Genomic DNA, 15,626 nt, shown 5'->3' on the forward strand with positions numbered 1-15,626 from the left:
CTTGGTTTGTGTGAGAAAGTACCTTAGGCTTTGGTGATCCATTTTCATCATGAAATAACATAGCCATGCATTTTCCTCTACAGCCCACTATCACTTGTCTGAGTTTTTCTATTGAATGACATGTTACGTTTTTTTTGTATAATTATTCTTCACCAACTGCACCACTTGCTGTTTTCTGAACGTCATCTTCATCATTAGATCTGTGTTTTGATGCTAGCCGCCTTTTCCATCATCATTAAGGCTAGCACCTGGGTCCTGTGATGTCCGGGTCGTTGTGTCCTGTGATGTATGCTCGAGGTCTGTGCCCTCAATGTCGATTGCCTGGTACATGGGATCCTATGTCTCGAAGAAGGGTATCTGTGCGCTGCATGTGCGGGCATTGAAGTCTCCAACAAAGAGGATGGCTCCCAGATTGGAGAACTCCAGAATGTCATCACAGAGTGGCAAGTATGGGGACTCTCCACGGGTGGCATATTTGGATGTAGCTGGTGCGAAGTAGCATACTGCAAGGTATACATCTCAGGGCCTCTCTGTCCTGATCCTGATCCACATGAACTGCGCTCCCTCATCCTATCAAACCACCTGTATCATATGTTGTAGCTCCTCTCTGTATAGTATGGCCACTCCTCTTGAGCCTCTACCGTGCGTGGCTTTGGGTGGCATGCAGACTCCGATCTATATCCTCTCGCCTCAAGTAGCCAGCTCCCGTGGCACTAGTGTGTCTCTGTGTATAGTCCTAGATTGCACCCTGTGAATGTCTCCTCAAACAGGCTTGCATCTATCCCTAGAGCCCCATTGCCCTCGCGGTGCAATTTCCACTTGGTCTCATAGGTCTCGTACCATCATTGGGTGTGCTGCTCGGTGATAATTACCCTCCCGGTTCTGTACACTGCCCATTTCCCTACCTTTCGTGCCTCCAGTATGTGCGGCATGCATTCCCTCCTGTGTGCTACTTGGGCTGGTGTGAGGTCATCCTCTAGGTAAGTCTTTTCCCCCTTCAAGGTTCGCCTTTCAGTGAGGAAGGTTTGCTTTGCTTCCAAGTCCCCAAACTTGAGGATGAGGGCGCTCTCTTGTGGTGTCCTTACCTACCCTCCAAGTCCCCAAACTTGAGGATGAGGGCACTCTCTTGTGGTGTCCTTACCTACCCTCCATGCTTCAATGGAAGGGGGTGTCGGGGATTCCCATCTTCATGCATAATGATACGGCATCTTCCTTTGGTGTGAGAGAGAGAGGGATGGGACAACATCTTCGTGCATAATGATATGGCATCTTCCTTTGGTGAGAGACAAAGAGACATGGGACAAGTTACAACACACAAAAGAGCAAATTTGCACAACGCAATGATGAATGAATTATGAGCATAAGAGGTCCACCATGTACAATGCTTGTATAGGCACCAAGGCCTTATCTTTGGACCTCTAAATAAGAGGGCGTTCGCACCACTAAAGAAACTTGACCAGACTCCAAATTAACTCCAAAATACCCAACACCTTGTTGGAGTTGTCTTTAGATGAGTATTTTCAGCTTTCCCAGCTCCTTTGGTGGCTGTCCCACCTTTTTGTAGGTTGTTCTTTTCCCTTTTTAGCATGTTCATCCTTACCGAAACACTAATTTTTGCTCGAAGTATTCAGTGGCAAGGGCTGAAGCAATAAGGTCTTGTAATGTTTGGCTTTTAAAAATATTTACACCCGATTGGTAGGTGGGTTGTATCATTGTCCTTTTGATTGATTTTGTCCCACTTTTCAATAATCTTCTTCATGGCATTTTGGGGCAAAATTTTTGCATAGAATCTCTCCTTTAACTCTTCCCAAGAGCTCATGGGATAAGAGGAGAGCTTCTCCGTAATCCACCAATGTGCAACCGACCCTTTTAGAAACAAACTTGCATGGCGAATCTTAGACTTCTTCATGAAGTCTTCATCACTAAAGGCAATATCAAATTGTGCAATAAAAGCCAATGCCATACTTGCATCATACTCACCATGATATGTTTCAAATTTGACCAACTTGTTACCGACCTTGAATTCCTTTTTCTTCTTGGCATGATGTTCCTCCTCTTCATGTTTCTGTTTTCCCCTTTCCAATGAAGCTGTCATTTCTGACATTGGGCTCATCATCGGTGTGATATGATGCATGAGCTCTCGGAGTAGGTGGCTTCGACACATCCCTTCTTGCACCTTCTTGTTCATAAGAATACTCTAAAGCATGAGTATCATGGCCTGCATGTTCATCATGTACATCACTTGCATAACGAGAAAATCTCAGCCCATATCTGGTCTCTCCACGAGCCAATTGAATAGGCGAAGTCCGATGTCTTGTTTATCTTTTGATCCATGAGGTGAAGAGGCATGGCAGGAAGTCACCGAAAGCTCCTTTCTATCGACAAAAGACTTTATCTTGAGAGGAATAGTACCACCCGGCTCTATGTGAGGTGGTTTTTTGAATTTGAGCTCTCACTTGCTTTACCCTCCAACACATCACCATTTCTGGATGAGATATGTAAGGGTTGGCTTCACACCCAACTCCTTGGCCATGGATAGGCAGGCTGAGTTTTTTTTTCATGCTAACGAGGCTTTGGGCACAGATGGGTGGCAAATGCAACAAACACTTCTCTCAGCACATGGGCCTACCCATAGTAGGGAATGCGTGAAACACTTGTAGGACTCACAGGGAAAGATTCAAACCGAGCCAAATAAGGTGAGGAGTATTGCATTAATTTTTTTATCAAGTTTTGCTTTTTGCAGGGGCCCCCTCTCCGCAGACTGTCAAATTTCACATTTCTGTTTCTCACTTGATTTCAGTGGGTGAGGCTAAGGTTGTTTCCTCAGCTTCCACGGCTCACCCCAACCCCCATCCGACATCCTCCCATGTTGGATCTGTTGGCTGTCCCAAGGAGAGTCCAAAGGAGGTTCACCCCACTGCTACAACAATCTTTCGGGCTCAAAGCAAGGCTTTGGGGCCACCAAAATTGTCACGTGCACACCTGTGCCATGTCATAAACCTCAGCATATTCAGCATAATCCCTGTTTAGGACAGCATCATAAATGACCTTGGAGGGCATGGGCACCCAGTTGGCAGCCATAAGAGCTTCCATGCAGCAGTGTGCAGCCAATGAGGCACCCAAGAATAAAGGACCTTGGAGGGCATGGGCACCCAGTCGGCAGCCATAAGAGCTTCCATACAGCAGTCGGCAATTAATGAGGCACCCAAGCATGCAGTCGGCAACCCGAGCGAGTCAACCAACAGATTGGACAACTAAGGGACTCAGCGTAGCATTTAAATAAGCATTTTTGGCAAGAATCTTTGTCCATAGCAGGCCGATAGCAGTATGGTGAACCGACCTGCACTTTTAGTCCGTATATAAGTAGAAGTCATCATTTGCATTTACATCACAACCTTTTGAAGAAGCATAGAAGTCAGTAGAAGCATGCAGAAGGCCAAAGGTCACCCTATTGGGTAGACCAAGGGCCTAGAAGATGTACAGACATTTATGTCACCGTTTTTGTACCATAATACAAATAAAACGTTGACTCACCAGAGGGGCTACAGAGGCATTTGGATGCATTATGAGCCTTTTGCGAGGACTGAGACCTCACTGTGAACCTTGGGAAGACCAAGGTTATGATCTTTAATACCTCCCGGCAGTGGATAGGCACATCTGCACCACAATTTACTTATAGTGGGGAGCCCGTGGAGCATGTGACCTCTTATGTATATCTTGGGATCACTTTTGCCGGACCGCAGTTCTCCATGCGGAAGGCAGCCAAAACCAGATTGATGTGTGCTGGTCGCTCTCATTAACTGGTCGCACAGATTTCTCTCCTTTTGCCGCTGTATACTGGTCGTACAGATTCAGTTTTATTTCTCTCTCCTCGCTTACAACCCACCCTGTCAGTAGCTCTCTTGTGACTCTTTCTCTCTCTCCGAGTTGACTGTGAACAATGGTCTGCTCTGGGACCAGATCTCGGGGAAGTTTCGGTGTTGTTTTGTGGGACTGATTTGGCTTGGTGTTTGAGGCTATATGGGAACCTCATGGATTGTTTCTAAAATCAGGCTTGAGCAGATAGCAGAAGACTGAGGCTTTTTACCTTTGTGAAGCAGGCTCGGACACTATCTCATGTGAGCTTTGTGGAAAGCTACCCAAGATTGGTGGAAAATCCAGTGTTGTATGCACCCGCACCTTGGTTTATCTGTATCAGTTTATTCATTGGAATAAAACAGTTCCTACGGTTGGCCCGCCGTTCCAACTCAGTGTTGTGTTCTCTTTGGTATTGTTTATGGTTATTCCGTTGTGTCCTAAAGTTTGTTTCAATACTATGCTGTCTGTCGGTGTCCTGAGTGTTCCAGGGTTTGTTATCATAGGTCTGGATTGGTTTCATTGGTATCAGAGCGCAACCTCTTGCCTATACTATCTAGGAAGACGATCCTATGGCTATGGACAGGACCCAAAGTTGCGAGGAACACAAGGAGAGGATAAGAACTCTCGAGCACATGGTGGAACAATACATCAGGATCATCGATGCACAGCTTGACCATCGTAACTCTTTGACGAGGCAGCTTCGTCAAGAGCTTCAAGAAAAGGATGCAAATTTGAAGATGTATCGGGAAGATCCTCATGTGAGGACAGTTATGGAAAGTAAAAGGGTAATGGAGACCAGTGGTGCAGATGTTTTCCTAGACCTGGCATCAATGCTAGAAATGAATCCCAGGAAGTTGGCTTTTCACTATCTTCTTCAGAAAGGGGATAAGTATCAGGTAAAGCTGGATTTGGGGTTGGTTGAACCTCATCAGTCATTGGTTGCAGAGGAGCCACTGTACCTGTTTGTACTCGTCCTTGTACTTATTGTACCGGCTGTACTAGCACTTCTACTTGTTGTACCAACACTTCTACCTGCTGTACTAGCCACTGTACGTGTTGTACCAGCCCTTGTACTTGAACCTGTTGTACAGGCCTCTGTACCTACTGTACCAGCCCTTGTACTTCCTGTACCAGTTATTGTACCTGTTGTATTAGCCATTGTACCCAGCTGAATGGAGAGTTGTACTTGTTGTACTAGCTCTATTGCATGAAGACCCGTGGTTTTTGGGGAAGAGTTAGAACCCACATGGAGGTATATGGATTATATTGTTGGCTCAACATTTTTACAGCTTGTGTTTTGGCTGAATTTTATGGTTGCCTCATGTTATGGCATTTGTATATGGATAATCCGGCATCTCCCATGGGGAGAGTAAGGCCCTCAAACCTTGTACATGATATTATTCTTCTTGGGTAATAAAATACTCCAAGAGGGGGAGGGGGGGGGGGGGGCGGGGGGATCGGGGGGATGATGCGGGTGGGTAGGTCTCGGCCCATTCCAGCCTCTATGCGGTGTCACATGTGCAAGCTCCATTTTCAGCATTTTTGGATGTTTTGTCCAGCTTTTATGTTTTATGCAAAGTGATGATGGATATGTGTTACGGTTGTGGCCATGTCTAAATGTTTTAATATGCATTGATGGTATCAACAAGTGTGTCAAAGGTCCTAGTCCTCCGGGCCCCGTGAGTTTCACCATTTGGTCCCTTTCAGTCTTCACGAGTGTTTCATACACCGGTCGGAGCCAAGGTGTGAACGGGGATTTTCCATAGAAGTAGGGAAGTCACAGGATGGAAGACGCTTGTGTAAAGCCAAGACTTGTTGCAAAACTTGAGTGAAGGTTTATCTGGCATATCTCTATCGGAAGACGGATTACAGGGCATGAGTTTACAGGATTTTATTCACTTATATGGTTTAAGGGTACTTGTTTCTCTCCATATTGGGGGTTGTTACTCCTCTCATGTTTCACGTTCTTGGTGCTCCATCATGAGATTCCAGGGACAGATTTGTATCACCCCAGTGAGATAGCTTTGTTTTTTTCTATTTTATTTTCCGTTCCATGATCAAATATGCCATGGACATTATTGTATTACTTTGGTCTCATAGACCCATTGGGTTTGTAGTAGACACTTAATATATCTTTCTTTCTTTCTTTCTCTCTCTCGTCCACGGCCATGCCACCACAGGAGGATCCAGGCCATCATGTCCCATCATCACAGGACCTTCTCGCGGCAACTCAGTTTTAACACCTTGAGCACCATGTCACAGCTAACCACCATGAGGGATGTATTAGGGTGATATGAGAGCTCTCTGCTCATGTACCTAGATCAGATTTTATAGTTCTAGATTTTTGTTATCTTTCTTTATTACTATTTTGTACCCAAGATGATGTACCTCATGGATATGATGTAACCTTTTGATCTCATAGAACATTTTGGCCTTTTGAAGACATTAATACAACTTTCTTTAGGAGCTCCTAGTATCTTACTTTTCCTCATAGTTATTGTTTCAGTTTCAGTTAGTTGTTTTAGCTTTTCTTACACAGACATTGTATCAAATCCACCAATTGTTGTAACCTTTTTGATCTCATAGGTCATTTTGGCCTTTTGAGGACGTTAATATATCATTTTATTTCTCTCTCTCTCTCTCTCTCTCTCTCTCTCTCTCTCTCTCTCTCTCCCAGACTACATCAGAGGGAGATCACAGAGATACGGGCTCGACATCAGCACCATATCCAGGAGCAGCTAGCTCACTTACACTCACACCCGGAGATCATGCTCCGAGGTATTTTTGCCTCGCCATCGCTTATGTATCACATATTACACCCGCATTATGGTACTGGTTGGAGCTAGACAGATCTGCATTGCATTCTTGTATACCCTGCGCATATAGGTTGCATACTGAGCCTCTAGTAGTAGTGCTCCATCCATCACACCCCCCCACTAGCTCAGTACTTTCATAGTTTATTTCATGTTCATTTTGTCATTTTTTTTTCTGGACATCCAGAAGACATTGACAGTTGTACACTGATTTGTCTCATAGGTAGAGTTCGGCCTCTAGTAGACGTTAATACAACTTTCTTTCTTTCTTTCTTTCTTTCACCTCTGCTCTTATATGCTGATGATATTGTGCTTATAGCAGACTCACCAGAGGGTATGCAGAGGCACTTGGATACTTTACATGCTTATGCGCAGGACAGTGGGCTCTCAGTTAACCTTGGTAAGACCAAGGTTATGGTGTTTAACACTACAGCTTAGTGGGTCTGGAGATCATCGCCTATTTTCACATATGGGCAGGAGACAGTGGAGTATGTTGACTCATACACATATCTTGGAGTGGTGTTCACTGGGCCCACATTTTCCATGAGGGGGGCAGCAGAGGCCAAATTGACTAGAGGATATGCAGCACTAGGAGGTCTAGAGAGGATGTGCTCACAGGTACAGTTTCAGGAGCCACGGACTAAGCTGTGGCTTTTTGACACGCTGGTCACATCGGCTATGCTATATGGAGTTCAGATCTGGGTGCCTAGCCTAGATCGTCACAGTCGATCAGGACGCACATACGATGGATGGAGATCGATGGAGAGACCACTTGTGTCCATGATCTCCAGGATGATTCGGGCTAAGGCCTCGGTACCCCATGAGATTATCCGAGCCGAGATGGGAGCACCATCGATCGTAGTCGAGGCTCTTGCTAGATCAGTGTCCTTCATTCATAGCACCTGGGAGCTTCCCCGACACCAGGTATGCACGACTTGCTTTAGAGTCCTCTCATCAGCTAGTCATGGAGGGAGACACTTCATGTTGGTATGCGCAGATAGCATCCTGGTTTGAGCTCCACGGGTTCAGCTTAGACAATCTTCCACCCTTCCAATACTCTCTAGAGGCACCCTCTCTCACCTTGACACATTCTGAGATTAGTAGAGTCATCAGATAGGACCTCATTCAGTTGGACACTAGGAGGACATGGCTAGAGTCCTCACAGGAGTTAGGCACGAAGATGGCTTTCTATAGAGACCATCTTCTCCGCACCACTGAGGATGGCTTTATACTTAGACCGAGCTACATGGATACCCATTTGTCTCATGGATTGAGGTGCGCCATTGGGCAGATCCGCACCTCTTCACGTCAGTTAGAGATAGAGACAGGCAGATTTAGAGGCATACCTCCAGGGGACAGGATATGTCAGATTTGTTGGATAGAGCCAGAGGCGGAGGAGCACTACATCTCTCGCTGCACAGCATATTATGAGATTCGAGGGCGCTACCATTGCCTTTTCAGAGAGGGATTTGGACCACTGGCTAGAGTCATGGACTATTGTGATCAGCGATGCTTGGGTTTTTATCTCCTGGAGATCCGCAGGCTCAGAGAGTCCATTATGAGGAGCATACGCCCGACTGGTAGGGAGCCCACACAGAGACAGATTACTGACTTCTTTAGAGGGACTACCCGGGAGGGCAGACAGCCGACAGCCCAACAGTGGGCACCCCGTGGGACTCTAGTTGAGAGAGCTATCCAGTTGGGCAGATCCAGACGCCCGAGGGTTCGCGGATCCTTACATCAGAGACGGTGCCTACACCGGAGGATTCAGAGCATCATTGCGAGGCATCGGGCTTGTCCGACCAGGCATCTCACTATGGCAGATATCCAAACCATCCGGCAGAGACCCATGCTAGAGCTTCTAGGATGATTACCACTCCAGCCATATACTGTTGTACTCACTGTCACTTTTGTACTCCCCCATATTCATGTATCCATGTACTCATGTACCCCATTTTGACTAGTAGCATTAGCTTCCCACTCTTCCTAGTTGCTGCTTCCGGATGCTCCCTACTGATGTATTGTAGGGCTAGATACTTACCTTCAGTCCTTTCTTTTCTTTTCCAGATAGTGTATCAGATGTCACATGGTTGTAACTTTGGTCTCATAGGTCACTTTGGCCTTTTGAAGACGTTAATATAACATTTCATTTCATTTCATTTCTCTCTCAACCTCTACACCCACTGCACATGATTCACACCTTCAGAGCTCCCAACGAAGATGCACTTCTACAGAGATCACTTCCTCATGCTCACTGAGGATGGATTCATCCAGCAGCCAGGCTACCTGAGTGTTTTTATGTCCCATGCCATGTGAATTGCGATTGGCCAGACACGGGTTTCATCCCACCGCCTCAGAGTGAAGACTGGTAGAGTTGAGCACGTCTTCAGAGCCGGGGAGCTCATGCGGAGACCCATGCAGGAGAGGAGGAGAGGATCTGCCGATTATGCCACACCGAGGTTGAGACAAAGGAGCATTACATATGTCGTTGCCCAATATGCTATGAGATCCGCGGAGGTTTCACTGTCTATTTCGTGAAAGATTTGGTCCACTCTCCAGAATCATTGGCATCCCGGACCAGCATTGACTAGGGCTCTTCGTGCTTGAGCTCCGCAAACAGAGGGACATTTCTTTGAGAGAGCTTCACACCCAGCCACCCCAACCCCTCCCTGACCAGCCAACCATCACCAACTTCTTTGAGACCTAGGAGGTGGACACCCATATAGTGGATCTTGTGGACTCATCTCGGGCTGCTCCAGACCCACCTCGCTCAAGAGGAGGTACCTTGGACCGGGCCTCCGCATTCCAACGTGCCCAACACCCCCAGCCCTTGGATGTCGGCCACGATCCCCTCGTTAGCTCCAAATCCAAGACATTTTCCACCACCATTGAGGTACCTTTCCACGTGACATAGCTGAGGGAGACCTCTTGGCCATACTCATTAGCCCCATGCTTCATATTTTGGAGAGTCGTATACCATCTATTGGGGGCTGATGCTACTCTCATGTTCCATGTTCCTAGTATTCCATGGACAGTTTTGTATCACCCCAGTGAGATAGCTTTGTTTTGTTTCTATTTTATTTTCCGTTCCATGATGAGATATGCCATGGACATTATCGTATCACTTTGGTCTCATAGGCCAATTGGTTCTTTAGTAGATGCTTAATCTCTCTCTGTTACGACCCTGTGTTTTTCCCTCTGGACAACAAGCAGGTGGGCACGGGCACGGGATGGACAAGTGTGAACACGCATCAAGTTTGGGTATGAAAAGGAAACCAATATGTGGCCAGCCCAAGTGTGAAAGGGGACAAAAGGGATTTTGAGTTCATAAGGTTTTTAAACCTTTGATGATTTAAAATATTATTTTTATGTAGGCATGCGTTTTTAAATCCTTGCTTTTGGCGTTTTTGAGAAAAAGCGCATCACCTCCTTATAAATTGAAGGGTGGCGAGCATGAAGGTGGCCGTGTGGAGATCACCGTGTGGGAGTCGTCGGCTAGATTATACCAGGTGTTGCTGTGCGTACCACAGGCTGCTGTGCATGGGGGCGCTCCTACTGCTGCGCAGGAGGGCTGCCGCCGTTGTTGGGCGCTGCTACTACCGCCGTCATCGAGTGCAGCTGCTGCCGCTGAGCGCTGCCGTTGCTGGGCGCCGTTGCACATATGGCTACAGACAGGCGGGTGCTACTGCCGTTACTGCCGCTACTGCTGCTGTTGCCGCGAGGTATGCCGCTGCTGCCAAGTGCAACCGCTGCTGCTAGGCGCTGCTGTGCATGGGCGCTGCTGCATGGGGTGCTGCTGCTGCTGTTGCCGGGTGTGCTGCTGACCACCAGGTGCTGTTGCCGCTCGCCAAGTGTCACCGTTGCTATGTATGGATTACAGCCGGGCAGCAATGGGCAGTATAAAGCAGCCAAGGAGGCAACCAAATGGGCAACCAGCAATGGGCAGCCAGGTAAGCGTCAAGCAGGAGTATCTCTGCAGACAGTCGGGCAGCCAGACGAGTGTCAGATGGGAGGCCCTCTACGCCAGGTGGCTGCATGTGTGGAAGCAGACAATGTGGGTCTCTCTCTCTCTCTCTCTTGAAGAAGGTGAGCTGAAGGAGGGACCGAGGGGCTAACAGCCAAGGGGTCTCTCTCTCTTTCTCTCTTCGCAAGCAGGTTTTTATTTTACGAGATGTTTACAGAGGATCAAGTTAAGAAACACAGGAGGATGTTCTTGGAAGAGATGTGTGTGGCTCTTCGTCTTGGATTTATGTGTATTCAGGGATGGCTTGACACGTCCTCTTTCTTTCTCTCTCTAGGTGTTTGGCACCGTGATTGGATGGTGCATATGTGGATTTATCTGTCATGGAAACATGACATTGGTCTTTCGAGAAGAAACAGGACTTTGGTATCGAGGAAATAGGCCTATGGTTTATGGGATACAGGTCTTTGGTTTATCAGATACAAGTCTTTGGTTTCGTGTGGAAAGCATGTCTCTGGATTCGACCAGAGATTGAGCAGTCAAGCCAGCAGGCATTGCAGCTAGCCCCGGAGTATAGCTGCACCAGAGGTACACTGATTGTTCTGGCTGTAGAGCTGGGGTGGTCCAGGCACCCCAAAATGAGAGGCCCATCCCAACACCGACAGAGACTACAACAGAGGATCAGGACCATACTAGCACGGCATGGGAGACGTCCAGTCAGAGTACTCACCATGGAGGACATTGAGGATATCGGCCATTGACCGATGAGAGACATCTTTGGATAGTGATGTATATGATGCTTACCTTTGTTGCTGGAGTTTTCCTTCCCAGATGTTATCCACTAGGAGCTCCTAGTACCTTACTTTTCCTCATAGTTGTTGTTTCAGTTTCAGTTAGTTGTTTAGTTGTTTTAGCTTTTCTTACACAGACATTGTATCAGATCCACCAATTGTTGTAAACTTTTTGGTCTCATAGGTCATTTTGGCCTTTTGAGGACGTTAATATATCATTTCATTTCTCTCTCTCTCTCTCTCTCCAAAAAAAGGAAAAACCTATGTTTACTAAGGAGGCTGGGTTTATTATTGCTATGCTGTTGCAGGGAAAAGATGATTCAGTCCCTTCTACATCTGAGAGAGAGGAGCCTGGTACACAGCCAAATGCACTAGCTGAGTCAATTAAAGCAAAGAGCTCTTCCATAAAGAGTGAGGAGGTAAAGGACCTGAACTACGAACTAATGAGAAACTGTTCAAATTTTATGGTGCTGTACTGACTTTGCAACTGTGCAAGCAGGTGAAAGAAAGCGCCCCAGTGTTCATAGCCTCTGATGCAGGAGAAGGATATTTTGCTCCAGTAATTGACAAGAATACAGACATTGATTCATCTAAAACGATGCTTGACAGTTCAGAACCTGAGGGCAATGATAAGTCTCTAGGTTGATACCTCAACCTTCACAAGATTTCTTTGAAAAGAGTATTTTTTGTTTTTCTTTGAAAAGAGTGTTACATTGCAGTGGTGTCTTTTCTTGGTTGCAATTATTGATGTGTTTTGTATATCGGAGTTAAGTTTATAGGCTGCAGGATTAAGGTTAGTCTTACAGGCTGCAGGTTTAGAGTTAGGGTCACAAGCTGCAGTATTAAGGTTAGGGTTATCTAAGCTTATTATTTTGTGTCAACTTTTATTTAAGCCTTAATTTGGATTGTGATGTTTAAGAACATCATAATGTATGTTTGCAGGTGTAGCATTGGCAGAAGGGTTGAGATCTGCACAGATTGTCAGCTCTGTGCTTACTGGTCTAATTAAGTACCTTGAGAAGTTAATCTGTCTAGTTACAATGCTTTGGGAAAGGAGCCTTGCCACAAGGATAGGAAGTGTCACCAATGGGAGCCTGCATTCTGCTGTTCCGCTGGAAGAGACTGCAGATGTCTCACCATCTTGCAAGGAATGCCAAAACTCTCCTATTTTGGAAAAGCGAGTTTCGGTTTTGGAAGAGCAAGTTAAAGAACTTCATGTATCACCGTCAAATGGACAGCCTTCCCTATGTGGGAGCTCTGATTTATGTGGTCAGCGCTTAAGGACTCTAGAAGTTGACTTGGCTGAAATTCATAAGGTAAGGTTTCTCCCCTTGCAAAGAAGTGTCATTTTGCTGCTTCAAAATGGTATTAGATGGTGCCAATTGTTTTGTTTTGGTAGGATGTTTTTGCCGGTGCTATGGATCAGTTCCCCAAGTTAATTATGGAGTATCTCATGCTTTTAGTATTCTTAGATCAATGGTTGGGCAGGGTGCCCCAGTGCTATCCTATGATGCCAAAGATGTATGGAGACTCCTGTGATTGCCTTCTGATACATGGTCCACAGCAACTTGCCTCCTCTCATCCAATATGATACCTCTAGTTTTATGATGTGACCATGTGAAGAAGTCTTCCAGAGGGTTCGACTGGCAAATTATCCTGCTTTGTATGGGTCTACTTCTGTGATTCATCACCTGATTTTTTACACGTGCCTCCAGGCCATTGTCTGTGGACTGAAAGAAAGATGTGACAAGCTTCTTTGTGTCATTGAAATGTCATAGCCTTCATTCTTAACAGTGTGTCTTTGTCGCATCTTAACCCCAATTGGAAAAGGCCTACACATCTCTAATTTGTATATGGCCTGCAGGAATGAGATTCTCTAAAAAATAGACATTCTCTAACCTTGTAGTATACTTGCCATCTGAATAGAAATCGCTCTACTTTTTGGATCTCTTCTAGAGGAGAAGGCATGCTGTGAGGAGTGCACATCACCATATAGTATGCAGCTAGAGAGACTCCAGGCAGAGGAGTCTAAATAGCGATCTTTAGACAGTTAGCTGCCCCTACAGGCAGGATGCTGCTGAGCCCATTATTGGCCTGTGACCCTTTGTTGTGCTCTAATCACTGGCCATTGGTTGTTCTTCACAGTTTAACTCTCCGCTCATCACATTCTTTGTATAATTTAGGGATGCCCTCTGCATTTCCCCCACCGTACTCATGCTGGAGTCACATGCAAAGTTTTCCCTAAATCCTAGTTACAGAACATCACCATACCTATCCATGTTGCAGGGACTCAACAAATACGCTGAATTATGGGATCACCAAAACTTGGCATTTGATGGCCAAGATTATTACCTTAGCTGTAGAGGCATATCTCAATGATTGGGTAGATTCATAAGGAGTTTGAGCCTTGTGCCAGGCAGGCTTCCGGCAAGATCTTTCAACACACGACCACATCTTCATCCTTTGAGCGATAACAACTATCTAGGAGAGAATTTATTGGTCCAACAATTTTTAGGGTTCATGTAGATAAGCTTGTAGGCTTTATTAATGAATGAAGTGATGGATTTACACAAGGAGAGACGGTGGTCTCAACTCTCTATACTCCTTTACAAGAATGTGTGTGTGTGTGTGCACGCGCACACGTGTTGGATGCGGAGGGCTAGCAGACCCAAAATCCAAGAAAAGTAATCAATGTCACTTGGACAGAGTCATCTGCATCTACATCTTAGAATAAAGCTTTTACAAATGTTGATGCTGGGATATTGTGGTCTGATGTGCTTAAGGGAGGAATGATGAAATTGCAAAGCATGCAGGCTGATATTGATATGGCGATTGCTCCCTTTCTTCTGACAATGAATGCGCTATACAAGGGGTTGAATAACCCAAGAACTTGGAGATTGGTTTGGGACTATATGTATAGAATGAAACCGGATATAGTATGTTTGCACAAACATAATCAGCATGCTTGAGCTGGGCAAACTGATTTTTCCCATGATTACGATATATATTATGCAGGCTTGAATACTTTTTTGGAGTTTGTGTACTGGTCAGACATGTATTACATTCAATGGTGGCTTATAATGACCCAGATGGCCGTCTAATCATTGTGCAGTGTATGTTGAATGGGCCAGTTTATGAATTTGCATCGGTTTATGCTCCCTATGTATCAGCCCAAAGAGAAGAGCTAGGCTTTGGCACAAACTTTTGCAGTATCGATGGCTGGCAAATGCATTTCTATGTGGGGACTTTAATTATTCACCTCTGCATGATGACAACACCCATGGTCACTCACATATAATTACAGCTGAAAGGATATCATGAACAAATGTAATGCGTCATTTGATTGCAATGGATATCTAGACAGAAACTTGTCCAGATAAAAAAGGTTTCACATTCCATCATAATGGCTTTACTAAGTACCGTGCCAAATTGGACCGTTGGTACAATAGTTTAAATGTTGATCACATTGATCCAGTAGCATGTTGTATGTGGGTTGATTATTGCTTGGGACTCTTGGATCATGCTCCTTTACGGATGGGTCTCTATTTAGATGTATTCATGATGTACAGTTGCTAAAAAAGAGGCTTTGCTTGGTGAATAACAGCTCTCTCACTCACCCCTTGTTTCAGGATATGGTGCGTGATATTGTCGATTCACTTCAAGAAAAAATGTATGAGGATATAGATATTGCTTGGTATCATTTTGCAAAGAGTAATAACTGACTATGGAAAATGATATTTAGAGGAGGAAAGACAGAATAATTGGGCTGAAAATTCAATTACAAGCGCTTGAAGAGCTCCAAACATACTTGTGTCTTATCCCCTCAAGAAGGATTGCAAATGCATTGTGCCAGGCATGAACTTGACAGAAATGATCAAAGAAAGCTGCAAAAATGGCAAGTTCGAACATGACAGAAACCTCTTTTGGAGAAGGGTTGTTCTTCGAAAGCCTTATTCAAAAGTTTGCATACAACAAGGCAAAAGCAATGCAGTTCAAGACTTCAAATGCCAAATAGTGAATGGACACAATCTTATGGAGTTGGAGAAAGAATATGTTACTCATTTTCAGCATTCTTTTGCAACACCTTCTCGGTTTGACAGAGCACTTCTTGTGCTCGTGCTGAGATGCTTTCTCATGTGGAGAAATCGTGGATGCACAAGAAGCACAAGATCTTGAGGGTCCTTTCTCGGAATTAGAACTTAG

The 15,626-nt window shown here is 45.4% G+C and overlaps 1 protein-coding gene across 1 annotated transcript in view; it reads left to right on the forward strand.

The window, feature by feature from the left end:
• The window catches only part of LOC147625798 (phosphatidylinositol/phosphatidylcholine transfer protein SFH3-like), a 258,611-nt gene that overhangs the window by 204,307 nt on the left and 38,678 nt on the right, over positions 1 to 15,626 (forward strand). The window contains exons 9-11 of the mRNA XM_086817372.1: positions 11,732 to 11,842; positions 11,923 to 12,064; positions 12,366 to 12,739. Coding sequence (XP_086673498.1) covers positions 11,732 to 11,842; positions 11,923 to 12,064; positions 12,366 to 12,739 — 627 coding nt within the window. The remainder of the gene's footprint in view (positions 1 to 11,731; positions 11,843 to 11,922; positions 12,065 to 12,365; positions 12,740 to 15,626) is intronic.

The sequence above is a fragment of the Cibotium barometz genome, chromosome 23 (assembly GCF_041138505.1).
Source record: "Cibotium barometz isolate CiBa-2024 chromosome 23, ASM4113850v1, whole genome shotgun sequence".
In the NCBI taxonomy this organism is placed as follows: domain Eukaryota; kingdom Viridiplantae; phylum Streptophyta; class Polypodiopsida; order Cyatheales; family Cibotiaceae; genus Cibotium; species Cibotium barometz.